This window comes from Pelodiscus sinensis, chromosome 18 (assembly GCF_052426305.1).
Source record: "Pelodiscus sinensis isolate ZL-2025 chromosome 18, ASM5242630v1, whole genome shotgun sequence".
Classification (NCBI taxonomy): domain Eukaryota; kingdom Metazoa; phylum Chordata; order Testudines; family Trionychidae; genus Pelodiscus; species Pelodiscus sinensis.
The window spans coordinates 34,261,026-34,274,785 of record NC_143069.1 but is presented as its reverse complement, the minus strand read 5'-3'; the positions used below and the strand labels follow the sequence as shown (position 1 = coordinate 34,274,785).

General features: G+C 63.6%; 1 protein-coding gene across 5 annotated transcripts; it reads right to left on the bottom strand.

Annotated features, from left to right (window-relative positions):
• Window positions 1–3,403: 3,403 nt before the first annotated feature.
• MAGIX (MAGI family member, X-linked) lies at window positions 3,404–13,683 on the bottom strand. 5 transcript variants are annotated; one of them, XM_075915965.2, is made up of 12 exons: window positions 13,512–13,683; window positions 12,854–12,946; window positions 11,058–11,218; window positions 10,652–10,725; window positions 10,019–10,483; window positions 9,002–9,286; window positions 7,681–7,842; window positions 7,439–7,524; window positions 7,133–7,294; window positions 6,790–6,928; window positions 5,695–5,875; window positions 4,883–5,023 (listed from the first exon to the last, which is right to left on the bottom strand). In XM_075915965.2, the coding sequence occupies exons 3-12, from the start codon at window positions 11,120–11,122 to the stop codon at window positions 5,017–5,019; spliced, it is 1,626 nt and encodes a 541-aa protein (XP_075772080.2). In that variant the 5' UTR covers window positions 11,123–11,218; window positions 12,854–12,946; window positions 13,512–13,683; the 3' UTR covers window positions 4,883–5,016. The 5 variants fall into 5 exon arrangements, with proteins under 5 accessions (XP_075772078.2, XP_075772079.2, XP_089626339.1 ...); XM_075915966.2 differs by having other exon boundaries at window positions 5,695–5,851; window positions 13,512–13,682; XM_075915963.2 differs by lacking the exon at window positions 5,695–5,875 and having other exon boundaries at window positions 3,404–5,023; window positions 13,512–13,666.
• Between the last annotated feature and the right edge of the window lie 77 nt (window positions 13,684–13,760).

Below are 13,760 nucleotides of genomic sequence, written 5' to 3'. Positions count from 1 at the left end.
TCATGAAGCCTGGCTTCATAGGTCATGTTCTCTAGACCTTTAATCATTCTTGTCGCTCTTCTCTGGACCCTTTCCAATTTCTCCACATCTTTCTTGAAATGTGGCACCCAGAACTGGACACAGTACTCCAGCTGAGGCCTAACTAGTGCAGAGTAGAGCGGCAGAATGACTTCACGAGTTTTGCTTACAACACACCTGTTGATACAACCTAGAATCATATTTGCTTTTTTTGCAACAGCATCACACTGTTGGCTCATATTCAACTTGTGGTCCACTATGACCCCTAAATCCCTTTCCGCCATGCTCCTTCCTAGACATTCGCTTCCCATCTTGTATGTATGGAACTGATTGTTCCTTCCTAAGTGGGGCACTTTGCATTTCTCTTTATTAAACCTCATCCTGTTTACCTCTGACCATTTCTCTAACTTGCTAAGGTCATTTTGAATTATGTCCCTATCCTCCAAAGAAGTCGCAACCCCACCCAGTTTGGTATCATCCCCCATGTGGCCAAGGGGGATCCAGTGGATGCAGTGCACTTATATTTCCAGAAAGCCTTTGACAAGGTCCCTCCCCAAAGGTTCTTAAGTAACGTCAGTTGTCATGGGATCAGAGGGAAGGTCCTTTCATGGATTGGTAACTGGTTAAAAGACAGGAAACAAAGGGGAGGAATAAATGGTCAGTTTTCTGAGTGGAGAGAGGTAACAAGTGGGGTCCCCCAAGGGTCTGTCCTGGGACCCGTCCTGTCCAACTTATTTATAAATGATGCAGAGAAAGGGGTAAACAGCGAGGTGGCCACATTTGCAGATGACACCAAGCTGCTCAAGACCGTTAAGACCAAAGCAGAGTGGGAAGAGCTTCCAAGAGATCTCACCAAACTAGGTGACTGGGCAACCAAATGGCAAATAAAATGTAATGCTGGTAAATGCAAAGTGATGGAAAAAATAACCCCAGCTACATGTACAACAGGACGGGGACTAATCTGGCCACAACTACTCAAGCGCGAGATTTTGGGGTCCTGGTGGCTAGTTCTCTGCGAACATCCCCTCCGTGTGCAGCGGCCGTCACAAAGCAAAGCGAGTGCTGAGATTCATTCAAAAAGGGATCGAGAATAAGACAGAGAATATCTTATTGCCTCTCTAAGTCCACGGGACGCCCACAGCTCGAATCCTGCGTCCAGGTGTGGTCGCCCCTTCTCAGAAAAGGTCTCTTGGCATTGGGAAAGGTTCAGAAAAGGGCGACACAAATGCTGAGGGGTTTGGAGCGGGCCCCGTATGAGAAGAGATTAAAAAGACGGGGACGTCTCAGCTTGGAAAAGGAGACTGACAGGGATCTGATCGAAGTCTATAAATCATGACAGGCATGGAGAGACTGAGTAAGGAAAGTTATTTGCTTGTTCCCATAACACAAGAACTAGGGGTTTAAAACAAACCAAAGGAAGTTTTCTTCATGTTGTGCGCAGTTGACCTGTGGAACTCCTCGCCAGAGGATGTTGTGAAGGCCGGGACTGTAACAGGGTTCAAGAAAGAACAAGATGAATCCATGGAGGCTAGGTCCATCGACGGCCGTTAGCCAGGCTGGGTAGGGAGGGTGTCCCTGGCCTCTGTGTGTCAGAGGCTGGGAATGGGCATCGGGGAGGGTAATGGGCTGGTTCCCTGGTGTGATCCCTCCCTCTGGGGTACCTGGCATTGGCCATTGTGGGCAGGCCGGACGCTGGGTGGGATGGGCCTTGGGTCTGATCCAGCCTGGCTGTTCTAGAGGCGAAGGCTGGACAGTGGTTCTCAACCAGCCCTGGAGGTACCTCAGCTCCCCGGGAGGCGAGACTGGCCTGGCAACCGGCTCCAGAAAAAGCACAAGCTCGGTGAATGCAAACTCACCTTGCAAACAGACGGTGCCTGGCTAGGGCGGCCCCGCACAGGCCGGAGTCTGTTCCCAGGGGAGCTGCCTGCCACACACAGGAACACCAGCCCCTCGCTGGGCCGGGACGCTGCTGCGTCTGCCAGGTGTGCTGAGCAGGTCGATGTTCAGTGAGGGGAGACCCACCGTCCACCCCCCTGCCCCTGACTCTTCTATCCACCCATCCATCCACATCTCCCCCCTTATCGTCCCCCCGGCCGCCTCGCCCGCCCCACGCTCGGGCCGGCCCCCGCCTGGCCCCCCTGTCCAGGTCAGGCGCTGCAGGCAGGGAGGTGGCCGACTGGGCACGGAGCCAGCCTCTGACTCAACCCAGCCAGTGTTTGCAGAGCCTTGGCAGGAAGTGGTGAGGCTGGGCTGGGCTGTGCCAGATGCAGGAGCAAACAGCCGCTGGAACAGCTGGCACCCGGGGCAGCCAAGCCAGAGGCCCCAAGGCCTGCAAGGGGGCCCAGGCCCGAATCTGAGCTGAGCGCCTGCTGTTAATCCGGGACCGTCCCCTCGATCCATCGTCCTGACCCCTGCCTTTTCCACTCCACCCCATCACGCTTCTCCCTTCCCCTTCTACTGCCTGCCGGGGGGGGGGGGGGGGCGGAGGCAAACAGCAGCCTGCAACCTGGAGGGGGCTGAGTGCTTCAGTGGCTACCCTGTGTCTGAGCTGCCTCCCCTACTGCTCTCCGGCTCCCCCCAGGGCAGGTGTCTTGGCCTCGCTCCCCTCCCAGGGCCGGGGAGAGAACCCAGGAGCCCTGGCTCCCAGCAGTCTCTGCTCTAACCACTCCCTGCCCTGGTCCGCTCTTTCTTGCCCAGCAATACCAGTAGCCCTGGGGCAGCCTATTAAAGCAATGACCAAGTTGCCAGCAGTGGCTGCCGGGGTGTCTCTGCTGGGGGGGGGGGGGGGGAGTTCAAGGGCAGAGCCAGCGGCGGGACGCCCCGCCCACCAGCCCCGCTCCTCACCAGCTCATCCTGTGCCTCTCCTTTTCTCTCCACCTGTGGAAAACATTTTGTTCCGTGCGCTGCGGGGTCTGCAGATGGGCACCGCCCATGCAACCGCAGGCTGCCAGCCGGGGGGGGCTCTGCTAGCCAGCGGGGGCGGCATTGGAGCTGAGTGGCCGCACGCACCCAGCTGACAGGCAGCCCTGCCCCACGGTGGGCCCTACACCCTGGCATGGGGGGCTGAAGGCACCGCTCAGTGCGGGGGAGGGAGGCAGGGCAGGAAGGGGGCTGGAATTCTTGCCTGGGCCACGTGTTAGTTGCCACCAGGAGGGGCCCAGGGAGGCCGTGCCAATGGGCGGGACCCTGCGGCCGGCCCCCAGGGAGGTGGTGGGCGTCTGAACTAGCAGACGGGACCCTGGCGCGGGGGAGGCGCGGGACGCCTGGGTGCTCCCCAGGAAGGAAGTGGGGGCTCGCCGTGAGCGGGGGCGCCAGACTGCCAGGAAGTGCCTGTCCCCAGCTGCCCTTTGTGCTGCCGAAATGACTCAGGCGACGCAACCACAAGCCCCTTTGGTTTGTTCGCTGCCCAAAAAGCGGTCTGGTTTATTGAAAATAAAGGTTGTCCCCATGGCGACAGAAAGCAAGGCAACAGCAGCACCTTCGTTCCAGCTCAGGACGCTCCTGCCCCCCGCAGTGCGGCTGAGCCCCTCTCACGGGGTGCCAGCCCTGGGTAGGGGCACCCCTGCCACCCATCTCTTGGGGAAGGACCACCAATGGCGCAAAACCATTGCTCACCCCCCCACACCTTGATGGAATGGTTTGGTCTGTTCTCCCCTGCTTTGGAGTGGTTTGATCCATTCCTCCCCCTCCTCCAGCACCGAGGAATGGGTGGGTCTGTGGAATGTGTCCATTCCGCCCCCTCCCTCCGCACAGAATAGATCAGTCCACATGCGTCTGGACGGATTGGTCCATAAAATGGCTTGGCCCTTCACTTACACCCCCCCCCCCCCCCCCGCCCAATGGATCAGCCTGTGCGAGTTTTACCGGAACATGTGTCCTCCTTTTGATGCAATGGAACAGCCCATTTCACCCTCCCGCTGCCCATGGAGTGGATCAAGCTACATGTGATGGCTCCCCCCTCCTGGATGGAATGGGTCAGTCCATGTGTGTCTCTGTGGAGTGTGTAGGCGGCAATGGAGGGGGGCAGTACCATTGCAATCTTGCCATGAGGGGTGTATGCAAAATTGCCAACAGTGGGCAACACCATTGCCAATTACCGAGGGTTACAAATGGACAGTACCATTGCACAGACAGGGGGAGGAAGAAGGTACCAGCAGAGTGGAAACAGCCGGGGCAGATTATGAAGAGGGAAAGGGGACATTGGAAAGTTCCATTCAGTAAATAGCTCGGATGGGGGGAGTGAATGGAAGGTACCATTGTACAGCCCAGAGGGGGGACAGGAGAAGATGGTAGGAGAATGGCCGCTACCACTGTACAGGCCAGATGGAGGGGTGTTTGGAGAATTGAAGACACTATTGAATTGCTGGGGTGGGAGGTGATAGACTAGACAGTACCACTAGACAGATGGGAGGGTGAACAAGAGTGGAAGGTACCACTACTTAACTGACCCCCTAGGTGAAGGGGTGGAGAGGAGAATGGAAGGTACCATTGCACATCCAGATAGGGGGTGGAGGTACTCTCCCAGGCACTGAGAACATAGGGCAATGGCCAGGGCTGGACTAGGTCCTCCGCTTCACCTCCCCACCTATGCCCTGCCCTAGGCTGCCTCCTTCATCATCCTCCCCCTCAGCCATGCAGACACCCCTCAGGGCCCGTGAGAGGCGCTCCTTGCTGGGCACCAGCCAGGGCCCAGGGGCTGGGTCCGAAAGGCCCCTCCAGATCCGCTCCCTCTGTGGGGAGAGGGACCCGGTCTCTCCCTTCCCAGCCTCCACCTCCTTCCCTGGTGCTGGCCAGCCCTGCTCTGTGCCCCGACGCTCCAGGGATTCACGCTGGTGGCAGCGGTGGGATCCTCGCTTGGCACTGACAGGAGAAGCCTCCAGGCAGCCTGCATTGTCCTGTTCCCAGTGCGGAGACCCCTCAGTTGGGTCTGCTCTCCTGCCACATGGTGCCGGTCCGCCCTCTGGCATCTGGTCCCGCCCGGTGGGGCTGGGGATGTGCTCACGGTCTGGAGAGATAAGGGGATGGGGGAGAGGTGATCAGGCCCAGAGAACATAGTGAAAGACCCTCCCTGTTCCCCCTCAAAGTTACCCAGGGAGAGCTCCGTTGGTGGTCCCACCCCGTGGGATCAAATCTATGTTTTCAGGGGGGGGGGGTTACCCCTACGTTCAGATGGTTTGGCTAAACAGTGAGGGTCTTGCAAAGCTTTAGGGATTGTTGGCGGGAGGGGATCTCTGCAGGGTCCGGGGGGTTGGTGATAGGAGGGTGGGGGCGATCTGTGGGGTACAGCAGGGTCAGGGGTCTATAGCTGAGTGTTTGCCTCTGGGTGTGTGTGTGGGGGGGGCGGGCGGGGATTGGCCCGTTGCTTTGCTGGGGGGGGGCATCTGGATCGTCCCATTGCAATGACTTGGGCATTGGGGGGCTGGAGTGGCACACTACTCTGACCTGGGAGTAGGAGGGAATTACCTATTGCTGTGATGGGAGGCGTGGCTGGATAGGACCATTGAGCTGGCTTGCGGGGGAGAGGAATTACCCATTGCTATGACAGAGGGGGGGTTTGGATTGGCCCATTGCTCTGCCTAAGCGGGGGGGGAGGAATTACCTATTGCTGTGACTGGGGGGGAGGCTGGATTGGCCCATTGTTCTGGCTCGGTGGGGGGGGAGGAGAGGAGGAATTACCTATTGCTGTGACTGAGAGGGAGCTGGATTGGCCCATTGCTTTGGCCCAGTGGGGGGGCGACCCACCAGTCACGCTCCAGGCGTCCCACGAGGCAGAAGCAGGGCTCCCCCCGCCGGGAGTTGGTGACGCACAGCGCCAGGCTGCAGGATGGTGTTGCTGTGGGGGGGGCACACATGGACACTGTGGGGGCAGGACACGGGGGCGGGGACCAGGAGGGGGCAGGAAGAAGACATCGAGGGACAGGGAGCAGACAGCGAGCAAGCCCAGGTGGGAGTGGGGCAGACAGAGGCGTGGGGTGGCCCGGGGGAGGGGCAGAGAGGACATGGAGTGAGGGGTAGGCGGGGCCCAGGGAATGGGGGGCCAGGAGGGACAAAAGAACATTGGGGGGGAACGTGGAGGGTTGGAGTCAGAGGCAGAAATGGGGGAGAGAAATAGGATGAGAGCAGAACCCCCCAAATCTGCCCCCACTCAAAGACACCCCTAGAGGGCGGGGCAGGGCAGAAGCAGTGGGGCAAATCAGTTGCTGGCTTTTAGACGCTGCCCCCCCCATGCACTGGGCCACCCACTGCCCCCCAACTATGGATCATACTATCTGCCCTCGGATGGGGCAAACAGTCCTGATTGGGTCGAACCATCTCCCCGGGGGGGGCGAGGTTCGCTAAAGGGTCCTACCATTTCTCCAGAAATGCGGGGGGGGGGGGCATATCATTCCCCTACTGAGGCAGGGGGGACTCAGTGGGGGGGATCGTACCATATTCTCAGGGATGCAGGAGGGCAGTCGCATGGGTTGTACCATCGCCTCTGATAGGAGTTAGGGGAGTCACTATGGATCTTGTGGCGGGGGAGGGGAATGGTGGGGTGCTCATATCATTGCCCCGTAAATAGGGAGGGGACGACATGGGTGGTACCATCTTCCTTAGGATTCAGAGGAAGGGAAAAAGAACCTCACTGTAGACCATACCATCTCCCCTGGGATACGGGGGGGGGGGAACGGGCTATTATTGTGGGTCCTGCCATCTGCCTGGGGAGGCATGAGGTGGGGTAATACCATCTTCCCTCAGTTTGGGGGGGGCAAGGAGGGGGCTGGAACTCACCATAGTCGGGCACGAAGCCGTTGCCTTTCCTGAGCACCAGGTGGATGCGGCTGCCCCCGTGGCGGATCCGCGCCACGGCCCGGGAGTGCGTCATGCCCCGCGTGGGCTCCCCATTGATCTCCACCAGCTGGTCACTGGCCTGCCCCACAGACACACACTGCAGCACCCGCCACTGCCACGGGGGGCGCCCCTGCGCCACAGCTCCCCCAGCAGGGAGCCCCCCAGCCCCCCACCCAGCCCCCACCCTGTTCCCCATTGCACCGCGCCCTTGGCCAGCCCCTCCTGCTCCTCCCGTTCTCCCCGCTGCCCAGCGCCCCCGGCCCCACCCAGTGCACGTGGATACCTGAATCTTGCCGCTCTGCTGGGCCGGCCCCCCCTCCAGCAGCCCCAGCACGTAGATGTCCATGTTGTACTCGCTGCCTCCGCGCAGGCTGAAGCCGAAGCCGAGGGGGCCGCGCCGCAGCTCCACGGAGTAGCTGGGAGGGTCCCGGGGGGGCGTCAGACCCTGGGGAAGGGGGGTGGGAGCAGGGTGAGCGCCTGGCGGGGACCCCATGGGCTCCTTGCTCGACAGAACCCCTGTAGCCCCCCCACTGGCCCCACCCATCCCCCATCTGCCCCCCACCTCCCAGCCCCTCTCCCTGCCCCCTACCTGTGGCTTGGGCAGCTGGCACCCCAGCCTCCCGGCTCCTTCATCCACTTCAAGCTCCGCGCCCGCATCCAGGTTGCTGGAGGCAGCTGGGGGTCGGTGGGGTGGGAGGGTCAGTGCGGGGGGGACTGGCCTGCTCCCCCTCTGGTCCCTCCCTCATGCTCCTCTCCCTTTCCCCTCCCCCACACTACCGCTCCCCTGTCCACTTTGCCCCCCTCTGCCCCTCCCCCCGTGGGGGTACTCACCCGTGTCCCTGGTGGGCGACAGCATTCGCAGCCGGACCTTGGCCCCCGCCTGGCGAAAGAGGCCCCCAAGTTCGGGGTGGGAGAACCGGGCCAGGAGCCCCCCGTCCTCCTGACGCTTCCCCCCGGAGGGGTCCCCGCTGGGCCCTGGGACCAGCCTGTCTGCTGGGGGGGGGAGAGAGTCAGTGAATGGGCACAGGGGGGCCTGCTCCCCCTAGACACACCCCACCAGTGACCTGAGCCTCCTCTCACAGACCCCCTGCAGGGTGATCCACCCCCCAGAACCCCCCCCAACACTGCCCCTCCCCCTCCTCCACTCAGGGCCCCACCCCATTTTCCTCTCCCTTAGGCTTTGAAAGGAAGCTCTTATCGGGGTCAATATTTACCCAGTGAGGGGGCTGGGGCAGGCAGTGGGGGGCAGAGGAGTTTTGGGGTGGGGGAGGAAGTCTGGGGGGTGTACGGGGGGTGAGAGAAGTTTATGGGGGGCATGTGGCAGGCTGGGGGGCTGGGCTGGGAGGAAGGGGGCAGGCAGAAGGGGGCCGTTTGGGGCAGGGGGTCGGGGTGAGTGTGACTACGGAGGGGACGGTGTGGGGGGAGCATGTGGGGTAAGACACGCTCCCAGCCCCCCACTTCCATCCTCCCAAAGCACCTGTTAACAGAGACTCCCCCTCCCTCCCCCAGATGTGGGGAGAAACCCCCTCAAGCCACAGCCCCCCCACCGCACCCCCAGGCCCAGGGCAGGAGGGGGAACTGGGGTTGGTTCAAACCCTGGACGGTTCGCAGCACAGACTGGACCCTTTGCAGCATGGCTGGCGGTGGGGGGCAGCCCCCAGGTGCTGGGGGGCACAGGTGTGGGGTGGGGTGTCCACGGCCCCCCAGCTCGGCCGCCTTCCTCCCTAAGGAGTTTCCCGGGACAAACAGGCTGGGTTGAGCAAGTCAAGGACGAGTGGGGGGGGGGGGTGGGCAGAGGGGTTAACTCTTTAGGAGCCGGGGGAAACACCAGGCCACTCGCCGTAGGGGCACTGTGGGGAGCAGGTGGGGGGGATTGATGGGGCAAGCGGGCCCCCCCTTTGGGCCCCCACCTGACATGGGTCAGGGAGAACACGGTGGGGCCTCTTGTCCAGCCAGAAAATGGGAGGGGGAAGTTTGGGGGGGGAGAGGACAAAAGGGACCCACCCTGATGCCTACATCTCTGCCCCTCCCCCGCGCCCCCTCTTCACCCTCCATCATCCACCCCCCACGGAGCCCTCTGCCCTAACCCCCCCCACCCCCATTCTGCATAGCCCCTCCCCCCATCCCCTCTTCACAGCTTCTCCCCACTGACCTGCCCTCCCCGCGCTCTCTGGTGCCGCGCTGCCCCCCAGCTCCCTGAGGTCCCCCACAGGCTGGGGGTGTCGCGCTCTCGGGGTCTCCTCCCCACGGCACCGGGCCGGGCACAGCAGCACGTCCCGGGGTTCAGGCCCCACAAAGCTGGTGATGGCCAGAGTATCCCCACTGGGCCGCCCCCAGGATCCCCTGGCTCCCCCCTGCCCCTCCGCCCGGGGGGGATCCCGGCAGGGGGAGGGGAAGGAGAACAGGGGCTCCGAGGGGGGCTGGCGGAGACCGGGACCTGGGGGAAAAAGGGGAATCAGTAAGTCCAAGGGTTCCCCAAATTACCCACACTGCCCCCTGCTGGGAAAGACCAGGAGAGCCTCCCACAGCCACACCCCTGCCCCACAGCGCCCCCTGCTGGGAAAGGCCAGGAGAGCCCCCTACAGCCACACCCCTGCCCCACAGCGCCCCCTGCTGGGAAAGGCCAGGAGAGCCCCCTACAGCCACACCCCTACCCCACAGTGCCCCCTGCTGGGAAAGCCCAGGAGAGCCCCCCACAGCCACACCCCTACCCCACAGTGCCCCCTGTTGGGAAAGACCGGGAGAGCCCCCCACAGCCACACCCCTACCCCACAGCGCCCCCTGTTGGGAAAGACCGGGAGAACCCCCCACAGCCACACCCCTGCCCCATAGCGCCCCCTGCTGGGAAAGACCAGGAGAGCCCCCCACAGCCACACCCCTGCCCCACAGCGCCCCCTGCTGTGAAAGACCAGGAGAGCACCCTACAGCCACACCCCTGCCCCACAGCGCCCCCTGCTGGGAAAGGCCAGGAGAGCACCCTACAGCCACACCCCTGCCCCACAGTGCCCCCTGCTGGGGATGGAGGAAAGGAGCGCACCCCACACCCTGCATCTCCAACGGGTCAGGCAGAAAATAGCAGCCAGGTTTCCAGCGCCCCCTAGTGGGTCAGACAGGAAGCGGCGCAGCCGGGGCTCCCCCAGCCCCTCCCAGCGCCCGCGGTCCCCCCTACCTCTCCGCTCCACCAGCAGGATGACGTCCCCCGCCCGCGTGTGCTGCTGCAGGACGTTCTCCACTTCCCGGGGCCCGAGGCCCCTCACGTCGGCCCCATTCACCTTGGCCACGAGGTCACCCTCCTCCAGCAGGGGGCAGCGCCCCCGGTCCCAGATCCTGGCCACCTGGGCCCCAGGCCCCCCCTCCTCCGGCGCCTCCACCGTGAACCAGGGCCCCGTGGCGCTGCGGGGCAGGGGCACTGGCGTCAGCCGGCCGGGCGGCGGGGCAGGGCGGGGCCTCTGCTCCACCCGCTCCTCCTCCTCCCCTAGGCAGAGCTCTGCACAGCAGCGCACCCCCAGGCCCCGGGGGCGGCGGGCGAGGGGGGGGCTGGGCGAGGCAGGAAGCCGGCAGGAGCAGCGGCAGGGGGCGTCCCGGTGGGTGTACTGCAGGATGCAGCTCCCGTCCACCACCACCACCACGTTCACTGCGGGGCACAGAGGGCAGAGTTAAGGGGGCCCCCCCAGTGCCCGGGGCAGGGGCGGCAGGGCCGAGCGTGGCGCCCCCAGCACCTCCCGGGCACCCAGGGCAGGTGGCAGAGCCCTCCGGTTGGCAGAGGGTGGGGAGGGGGGTGCCCCCAGTGCCCCCCGCTTACCTCCAGCCGCCGGTGCCACTGCTGCCGGGATCAGGGGTTCAGGGGCCCTGTGGGGGCTCTGGTGGGCACTGCAGCTGGGGGAGGGAGAATAGGTGGGGTGCATATTTGGGGGGAGGTCCCTTTCTCGGACAGCTTTCTCCCCCCTAGGATCCCCCATGTTCCCCCCTTCCCCTGGGATCTCTCCCCTATATCCCCCTCCCCCCTAGGCTCTCCTCCTAGGATACTCCCCCTCCCCCCCATAGTCTCCCCCTTTCCCCCAGAGCCCCCACCTCCTGGATCCCCCCAATTGCTCCCCGGTACCTCCCCAACCAAAGGCAGCCCCTTAGCCCCAGCTCATCCCTGAGCATCCCACCTCCTCAGCCCCCCAGAAGTGCCAGTCCCTCCAATCCAAGGGGGGGGGAGTCACCTGATGCCACAGGCTTCGCTTTGCTCCGCCCCCCAGTGCTGGAGTTGGGGCCCAGCCCCGCCCATGGTGCAGCCGGGGGCCTCGCCCCTGGGACCCCAAGTGGGGGGTTCTGCTTGCTGAGGAGTGGATCCCGAGACCCCTGAGTGCGGCCTGCCTCAGCCCTGTGAGGGGAGAGAACAGGAGAGTTCAAACCTCCCCCGATGCAGCCACGTCTGGGGTGGGGCAGGAAGGTAACAGCCACATGGAACCGGCCTGCAGCATGGCACTGCCCAGCACCCTGCCCGGCCCTGCTCTGCCCCCCAAGCATGGGACTCCAGTGCCCAGGCCTGACTGCCCACCAAAGCCCCCTGCCCGGCCCCTCCGCCCCACGTGCGCCTCTTCTCTCCTGCCTGCCTAGAGTCACGAGGGTGGCGGAGAGGCACTTGGGGCCCGGAGGGCGGCCGTGCCCCACAACACCGGCCTGGGGGGAATCACTCCTCCCTCTGCCCGGGCTCCCACCCCCTCTCTTGGATCAGCCCAGCTGTGGGCCCGAGGGCTGGCTCCCTTGGCTCCAGAACTCGCTGGGCTCTAGAAGGGATCTCGCCCGCCCACCCACTCTGGAACCTACAGGAGAGCTCGCTCCGGGGGCGCAGGCAGTGACTGAGATCTGGCGCTGCTCAGGTCTCTCTAGAACCCCTTGGGGAGCCAGGGCTGGTCTCCATCGCGCTGGGGGTCTAGGACATGGCTCTGGGCCCCAGCGCCCCTGGTGACTGGCCATCCTCCCCACACTGGCCCCGGGAGCGCTGGATGAACTCCATCAGCCAACTGGGGGGCTGATTAGGAGGCTCGGGGCAGGGGGCAGGTTCTGCGAAAGCAGGAAGTGGGGGTAGCCCCCTTGCCCGAGAGGAGGGAGAAGGAGCCTGGCAGGAACGGGTCCGGGGAGGGAGCAGTAAGGTGGGGAGATGTGGGGGACAGACCCGCCGTGGCAGGGGGTACTGCTATGGGCAGGGCAACAGGCAGAAGAGAGGCTGACAGATGCACAAACTCCCCCGCCGCAGAAGGGGAACCCCTGGGGCAACCAGGCGGGGGGCCAACTGAGTCATGAAGGGACGGCTGCAGCTTCTGGAGCGAGAGGAAGGGCCAGGGGCCAGGAAAACGGTCTCAGAGGGAATCTGGAAGGAACTCTATTGTTCAAGAACCCAGGTGGGATCCAGAAAAACCTCTGCTGCTCTAGAACCCACCAGGGATCTCAGCAAATTCCTTTGATCTAGGCCCCACTGGAGACCTGGGACGCTCTCGGCCATTCTAGAGCCCATGGAGGGTTTGGAAAGGCCTCTGCCACTCAAGAACCTGCAAGGGGGGGGGGGGGCTCTAGAAAAGCCATTGGTATTCCAGAAGCCACTAGGGATCTGGGAAAAGCCCTGTTCTAGGAGCCGCTGGGTATCTAGAAAAGCCTCCCTCCCTCAAGAACCCAACGGGCACCTGGGTGATCTAGAACCCATTGTGCTGGGGGGTAATCTAGAAATGTCACTGCCTTGGACTCTTCCAGGTAGGGGTGGGGTGATGTGGGGGGGTGCCTCCCAGGCTCTGCGAGGCCGGTGACGTTACCCAGTTGCTGCTGGGGGGAGGAGGGGAACTGGGGTGCACCTGCCCTCTGTTTCTAGTCCGCAAGCAACATGGCATATTTTGAGGAACACGTGAGGCCGGGAAAAGGTCGGTTCCCCCCCTCCCCCATGGGTGTGTGGCGAGCAGGCCAGCAAAAGGGGCCGGGAGGGAGAGGACCGTGGCCGTCATCGCTTGGCTCCATTGCCGCGTGCCTCAGTTTCCCTCTGGGCTTCACCCGGGGAAGAGGTGTCCGTCCGCTCCCCGGCCGCCGCAGGAGGCATGGGGTAGGGGTGTCATCTCACTGCCTGGATGGGGGAAGGGAGAACCAGGTTTGTTGGACCCAAAGCGACCGAGGGGCCGAGCAAGATGAGAGCCTCCCCCTCCCCCCCGCAACCATCCGCCCTCCCCCCGCCCCCCGCAGGAAAGCCTGGCTGGCGCAGCTGGGAAATGGGGCTTTTGGGGGACTCTGGCACCCAGGGAATGGTGAGATCGGGAGGGGCCAGGCCCGGCCCGCCCTGTGCCTGTGTCGCTCCTCAAGGTCACATGAGCGGGGAGGGGGAGTAGCTGGTGGGGGGAGGGGGCTTTACTTCCCACACGCCAGAGCCCTCCCAGGAGGAGCTGAACGTGCCGCTGCCCCTTCCAGCCTGTCCCGAGGCCACCCCCAGAGCTGTCGGGTTCCTCCCCCAGCCCCTTGTCCATCACAAAATCAACCTCTAGGCTCCCCACCCGCCCCTCGCCAGCGCTGATCTCCCCTCCTAGGCCCTCAGGACGCCCCCCCTCCCCACGCCATCCCCCGGCTCCTGCAGCCAGCACAATCCAATTAACAGCTGATCCCGCCCCGTCTCTGCTGGCTGGGGGGGGCTCCCTTACCTTGGGGTGGCCCCGGCATCTAGCGCTGCTCCGGCCACCCCCCCCTTCCGTAGTGGTACCCGATGCTGCTGGGGTTAGCAACGGGGATCTCCAAGGCAACGGGATTGATGCCCCGGTAACCCTCCACCTCCTCCTCCTTCGCTAGACTCTGGGGGAGGGGGAGAAGGGGAAGATGGACAGACGAGCCAGCCAATCGGAGACCACAGTGGCTAATCTCCCCCTGGGATATGGAACACGGGGCCTGACCCC